The sequence below is a fragment of the Sebastes fasciatus genome, chromosome 18 (genome assembly GCF_043250625.1).
Source record: "Sebastes fasciatus isolate fSebFas1 chromosome 18, fSebFas1.pri, whole genome shotgun sequence".
Taxonomy (NCBI): domain Eukaryota; kingdom Metazoa; phylum Chordata; class Actinopteri; order Perciformes; family Sebastidae; genus Sebastes; species Sebastes fasciatus.
Window position 1 is genome coordinate 19,833,370 of NC_133812.1, and position 7,311 is coordinate 19,840,680.

Genomic DNA, 7,311 nt, shown 5'->3' on the forward strand with positions numbered 1-7,311 from the left:
CTTGACAGATGACTGTGCAGTGACTGGGTCCTTGTTTACTCAATAAGTAATGATTAGATCGGGGATTCTGTTCCCCAAATGAGTCAGTAATTTTTGGCCACTGTTGAATCTGATAAAAAAAGAGCGGTCCAGCTGCTCCTCACCCAACTTGAAGACAACAGTAAGTTTTATTTTGTTACTCATGCTACTAAACATGTGCATGAACGTATGTTTTATTTTGTTACTCGTTCTACTAAACATCATGTGCATGTACATATATTTTATTTTGTTACTCGTTCTAAACATCATGTGCATGTACATATATTTTATTTTGTTACTCGTTCTAAACATCATGTGCATGTACATATATTTTATTTTGTTACTCGTTCTACTAAACATCATGTGCATGTACATATATTTTATTTTGTTACTCGTTCTAAACATGTGCATGACCATACATTTTATTTTGTTGCTCGTGGTACTGAACTTCATGTGCATGAACGTATGTTTTATTTTGTTACTCATGCTACTAAACATCATGTGCATGACCATAAGTTTTATTTTGTTACTCGTGGTACTGAACATCCTGTGCATGAACGTATATTTTATTTTGTTACTCGTGTTCCTGAACATCATGTGCATGAACATACATTTTATTTTGTTACTCATGCTACTGAACATCATTTGCGTGACCATAAGTTTTATTTTGTTACTCGTGGTACTGAACATTATGTGCATTTTATTTTGTTACTCGTGGTACTGAAAATGTTATGCATGACGTATGTTTTATTTTGTTACTTGAAGTAATGAACATCATGTGCTTGAACAAATGTTTATTTAGTTACTCATGGTACTGAACATCATGTGCATGAACTGGATATGATGCGTGATATTTTGCAATTGAATTACTTCAGTGGGGTATTTAAGTCCTTTCTGTTGTCTTTTCCTCCTCATCTGTAACTCTCTGTCTCCTGTTCTTCTAGTAATGAAGTCCTGGTGCACCCTTGCTTTCCTCTGGTTGGCATATTTCAGCCATGGAACTCTGTCGTGCCCGCCACTTTGCAAATGCTACCACAGAAGGGCTGAGCTGGTCTGCAATCAGGTTCCCCTGACAGAGTACCCCTCCGAGGGTCTCCCGAAGAACACCACCATGCTGACCATCCAGTTCACGAACATCACCTCCATCTCGGAGCAGGACCTGAACGCCACGCCCCTGCTGAAGGGACTCCACCTGTACAGCAACCATCTGAAGAGCCTCTCCTCTCATCTCCTCAGAGGCGTCCCTCACCTCGACACTTTGGATCTCACGGGAAACAAGCTATCTGACCTGCCAGCGGATGTCTTCAGCCACGCCCCGCTCCGCAACTTGGTGCTGAAGAATAATCAGATTGAAAAAGCGGATGCCGAGTGGCTCCCTGGTAACAGCAGCATCACCTGGTTGGACTTATCTGGGAACAGATTGACGAAGATCCCAACCGCTCTGCTTCAGAAGCTGCCCCACCTGGACAACCTGGACCTTACCAACAACCGTCTGGAGACGATCTCTGCAAATTCTCTGGACCCGCTGACCAAACTTGAGAGGCTGAACCTGCAAAACAACAAGCTGGACACCCTGGATGCGTCTATACTCCAGAGCAACCGTAACCTCACCTATCTGTTCCTCTCTCGGAATAAGCTCAACAAACTCCCCCAAAACCTTTTCCAGGGGCTCACTCAGCTCAAACTCCTGACTCTGGATGACAACCAGCTGAGCCACATCCCTGCAGGTCTGCTGGACCCTCTGAGCTCCCTGGACGAGGAGGGGCTGGACCTGACCGCCAACCCGTGGCTGTGTGATGGGGAGGTGGAGTACCTCTGGAGGTGGCTGCAGAAGAACAAGAAGAAGGTCTTCCTGCCTGAGACCGTCACGTGTGCCGGACCGCAGGCTCTGGTTGGGCGCTCAGTCATGTCACTGACAGAAAGTGAACTAAACCTCCAGTCTTAACATTTTACATCCTCATGGTTATAATCTGATATGGTGATGTAGCCAGTTGTCTTACTCTTCAATCACTGAAACATTCTCTTTTGTTAATGTGAATGTATAATTAAATATGATACGAGTAAAGAGATCGCTCAAGAATTCCTCTTTTTTCTGTCTTTTTTCTTTCTGTGCTTGTAGGCAGATTTTTGGACAAGAAAGCGAATAAGCATATTTCCCAAAATGTTGAACTTTTCCTTCAACAGATCTTTATGTTCTTTAAAATGACAACACATTAACGCAATCAATCTTTGGGGGGTTGTAGTGTAGCCCAGTTTTAGTGAAGATACTGGCATCATACTGTCATACTAGCTTGTCACGGAGGAGGTTAAACTGTCATGGTCATTTTCAAGGGGGTCCCTTGACCTCTGACCTCAAGATATGTGAATGACAATGGGTTCTATGGGTACCCACGAGTCTCCTCTTTACAGACATGCCCACTTTATGATAATCACATGCAGTTTGGGGCAAGTCATAGTTAAGTCAGCACACTGACACACTGACAGCTGTTGTTGCCTGTTGGGCTTCAGTTGGCCGTGTTATGATTTTAGCATATTTCTTTATGCTAAATGCAGTACCTGTGAGGGTTTCTGGACAATATTTGTCATTGTTTTGTGTTGTTAATTGATTTCCAATTATAAATATATACAGACATTTGCATAAAGGAGCATATTTGTCCACTCCCATGATGATAAGTGTATTAAATACTTGACAAATCTCCCTTTAAGGTACATTTTGATCAGATACAAAATGTGTGATTAATCGCAATTAATCATGGGCGATTAAATATTTTAATCAATTGACATCCCTATCAAGAAGATGATTATAAAAATGGATTAAAATAAATTAGCTCATTCATTCAGTTTTATAAGGTATTATGCATTTGCATAAAAATGTTCTTGCAGGAATGAATAAAAACTAAATATTGATTTCTGTGTGGTAACATCTTTACTTTTGGAAAGAACCACTCAGTGGTTGATGAGCTGGTTTGTTTGCTTGGTTTTGTTTGCCTCTCTTGCAACATTTTGTCCTGACTGACTCATTGCTGGGAACAAATACACTCAACGTTATACAAAATCAAGTCGGTGATCAAAAACAGAAGGAACTCTGCGGTGCCTGTCAGGTAGGATTGTGCATTTATGAGCAGATTTTCACAATGCAGTGAGATTACTTGTAAATAGTTGTGTTTAGATTATTACATTTTCTTGATATCTGTCTCATACTGTGTGTGTTTCCTTTGTGCAGTGCTTTAAAGATGAACTTGTGGACGCTCCTGACTCTCATTGCTCTGGCTGAGTGCGCCCACTCTTGTCCAGATCTGTGCTCCTGTTCCTTTACACCAGAGGTGGTGTGCAGCACAAGCTCCCTGACACATTTCCCTGTGGACGGTTTACCCTCCAACACCACTCGACTATCCATCCAATCCACCAACCTCAGCAGTATCACAGCCAGCCATTTGAGTGTCGTGCCCCTTTTAACCAACCTCCAGCTGTATCACAGCAACCTGAGTAGCCTTCCTTCAGATCTACTGAAGGACGTTCCTCACTTGAACACGTTGGATCTGACAGGAAATCAGCTGGTTCGTCTTCCTCCAAATATCTTCAGCAACGTCTCACTTCGTAGTCTCGTGCTGAAGAATAATCTGATTGAAAAAGCTGATGCTGAGTGGTTTCCCGGCAACAGTAGCGTCACCCTGTTGGACTTGGCTAATAACCGTTTAACGGTTGTACCCGTCGCTATGCTTCAGAGGCTGCCCAATCTGGAGGATCTAGACTTGAGTGACAACAATCTGCAAGAGCTCCAACCTGACGCCCTGAAGAACCTGCACCACCTGGAGAGGCTGAATCTCGCTGGTAACAAATTAAGCTCCCTGAAGCCAACAACCTTCACCCACAACCTGAAACTATCTCATCTATTTTTGCAGGAGAATCAGCTCCAAGAGCTGCCAGCGACCCTCCTCCAGGGTCTCCTAAATCTTGAACTTCTGCTGCTGAATCAGAATCAGCTGCAGCATTCCCCCTCGGGGCTGCTGGACGACAAGAATTCCTCTTTCCGGGTGATCTTAATAGGAAACCCCTGGATGTGCGATGAGAGGATGGAGTATCTGTGGAAGTGGCTCACTGTGCATCCTCAAAATGTTATCTTTTTGGAGGAGGTGACGTGTGCAGGGCCTGAAGCCCTTAAACACCGACAAGTGGTCTCTTTGACCGACAGTGAGCTCGGACTTCACAAGACTCAAAATGAGTGATGAGGAGGTGGTCAAAAAAACTTTTTTTGGTCTCTAAATTCCACTAAAATCATATGTCAAATGATAAGTTATTGATTGTGTCAAAGGCTGTAATAAAACTACGATTCATTCTTTTATCCTGCCCTACTTGTTTTAATGATCTCTCCATTGTTTGGATATTGTCCAGCCCACTGGGTGGCGTAAGACACTCAATACATTTTCAAAGCAATGAGCTGAACAGACTCAGCTAAAAATCTATCAAAGCAAATCATAATGGGATGCTAATATATATTGATTTTGTACTGCGAGGCAGAAGGTAAATGAGTATAATTCAAAGTATGGACAAACTAATCATACTCTGATTAGCATGGACATCAGGCGGTGTCGCAGAATCGCAAGAAATCCAAGCGCTCGTCCCTCCTTCCTTCATATATTTTTTTGATTTTCTTCCGTTGAATCTTTACTCCAACAGATCTGTCGCACTTGGTGTTGGTTGCATCACAGATTGCAGCATTGTTTCAGTCGTGCCCTTTTGTTTTTAATGATGTTGAGCATGTGGGAGTGTGTGGGCAGTGCATTGGCTCAGTCTTCAAGCTGACCTCTTCTGGGTGTGTTTAAATATCTCTCTTTCTTTGGGTTTCTCTCTCTCATAGTGTGTGTTTGTATCTTCTGTACAGTTATGCCCACACACACACACACCCGTGTCCTCAAGCCTTGATCGCAGTAAGTGCACCCCCTAATTTATTACACTTATAAAATATAACACATTGCCTCCTCTAGAGGCGGTTACTTATGAAAATTAAACCTCGTTTTTTTAAATACTCCACAAAGAGCGGAGGGAAAACTTCAGGGGTTTTGATGTATGTGTTTCATTCTCCCTCTCTGAATTGTATCCCGGAAGGTTAAAGGTTGAGGAAGTGCTGGTATACGATAATTCCCTCTGGATGGGAACATCTGTTTAGTGGGAAAGTGAACAAAAGGCACTCTCCTCTACCTTTAAGAAGTATTGCTGCTCTGTAGGGCGAGACAGTTAATCTCCACCTGCTCCTGTGAATCCCCCAGGCTCTGATAGTGTGTGATGGCAGGCAGGTCATTCCCTGGATAAATGAGGATGAGGCTTCCCTCTCCTGATCAGTAGGGAGGAATGGAGCCCGCTCTCTGGCTCGCTGCCATACGGTCGGTTAATGATGACGGACTGACACTGAAATCTAAAAGGTCACAGGCCCAGCCTTGAAAATGACTGTAGCCTTTCTGAATTAGTGTTTTAATAACGGAGGTATGATTGTCTTTGAGTGCTGCTCGTTAACCAGAATAGGGCACTAATTACTTGACATTTTTCCAATAATCAGCTGAATCTCTGAATATATATTTTCAGGTGATAAACTCAGTATAGCCTTTGCTTTTTACAATTTGTTTGTCATATTCATTGAATTATGTTCCTTTTATTTCTTGCTTTAGCTCTGCACTAATAAGAGTTTAGAAAATATTTTCTCATACACTCATCAATAAACTGTTAAATGGCTTATTCATAACTCACATTTCAATGCAAATTGAAGCAGTGGTGGGAAGTCAAGAAGTAACATTTTTACATTTTATGCACAAGTTATGTTAGTGACACGTTTTCCTCTATGTTACGTTGTTTACATACATATTTTACCTAGTTAACAATCTTATGTTATGTATTCTATATATTATATTTCATTTTATTTTTATTTTCATCTTATTATATCTTTTATAATGTGTTTCTCGATGCTTTCAATATTTTATATAAAGCGCTTTGAATTGCCTTGCTGCAGAAATGTCCTATATAAATAAGCTTGCCTTTCCTTTTGTTAAATAGATAAAATACCATCCACACCATTGCTAAACAGACATCAAAAGATGGAGCACAACCTTAAATCTATTTACTTGCTAGAGTATGCTTTGTGTGACGTGTCCCTTCGTGGTCGCCAATTATGTGGCGGTACGGATTCCCCAGATCTCAGCCGAGAACCAGCTCCCAACCACATAATACAGAAATATTTACTTGGAGAAACAAATCTCTCAAGTGCCTTCACAATGAAAACTGCCTCTTCAATTTTAATAAAATGCCTCTGCGATAATAAAACAAAAAGTGTATAAAGGGGGTTTCAAAGAGCACCTACGGGAGCTAAGTTATCACTAGGCAAGCACAAACTCTTGCACAAATAGCACTAAGATCTGCCTTGATGCAGGTAACCGAGTGGAAAGGTGTTCTTCAGTATTCACTCAAACTAAGTTTCAGAATGCTCAAAATCACCCTCAATCAGAAAAGTTAAAACAGCCAAAGAAGTCTCAAAAGGGCCCAAACACCAGAGTTTCTGGCTTATATCTGCTGAAATGAGGTTTGCATTACGTCAAGGACGGATTAGAGTGTCGTGAGTGTGCCATCTAAAGGGCGTCGTCTCACTCTGTTGGGGGAAATGCACCAAGCTGCTCTCAATTCTTAATTAGGAGTCATTCCCCACACCCTGAGCAACAGGTGATCTGAATAACCTCCAATCAACTCCGGGGAATGGTGACATTCAGCCAAACAGATTGGGAAAAAAGGGAAATGACAGAAAGTACCAGAGAATATAATAAACACCACATCATAGGTGTTTTACACATTTCCTTCACACAGCAGTTTAATTCTAACACAATTTCCCCAAAAAAGAAAAACAAATCATCATTCTCATTAGTGTTTCAATTCACATTATTTTATGCCTTTTTGAAGTATTGCATTAGAAAATGTTGTAAGGGAACAGCTAAATATGATAAAACTTCCAAAATTGCGCAATTTTTATGCTTGCTTGAGGTGTTTTGCCTTTGTCGAAAAAGAGTTGATGCGCTAAATGAGATAGGGAAACGCCTTGCCAAATAAATTCTGACGTAGCAAACATTTAACTCAATTAACTGATCAGCTGTTTCCGCTGTCGCCATCTTCTCAGATATATATTTATATTGTCTTTGTCTCCAGACAGCAAGACACATGGCTGATATTAGCTGATATGAAATAACAATTAAAACTTGCCCAAATGAAGCAAAGTCCTGAAGACAACAAAACTACTTGGTTGGTTTAGTAAAAAAA

At 41.3% G+C, this 7,311-nt stretch overlaps 2 protein-coding genes across 2 annotated transcripts; both read left to right on the plus strand.

The window, feature by feature from the left end:
• Positions 1–2,098, plus strand: LOC141756310 (uncharacterized). Its single transcript, XM_074615941.1, has 2 exons — positions 1–160; positions 963–2,098. The coding sequence occupies exon 2, from the start codon at positions 965–967 to the stop codon at positions 1,961–1,963; it is 999 nt and encodes a 332-aa protein (XP_074472042.1). The 5' UTR covers positions 1–160; positions 963–964; the 3' UTR covers positions 1,964–2,098.
• Positions 2,099–2,588: 490 nt separating this feature from the next.
• Positions 2,589–4,360, plus strand: LOC141756311 (uncharacterized). Its single transcript, XM_074615943.1, has 2 exons — positions 2,589–3,119; positions 3,242–4,360. Exon 2 carries the CDS (start codon positions 3,252–3,254, stop codon positions 4,242–4,244), a length of 993 nt encoding a protein of 330 aa, XP_074472044.1. The 5' UTR covers positions 2,589–3,119; positions 3,242–3,251; the 3' UTR covers positions 4,245–4,360.
• Positions 4,361–7,311: the final 2,951 nt, after the last annotated feature.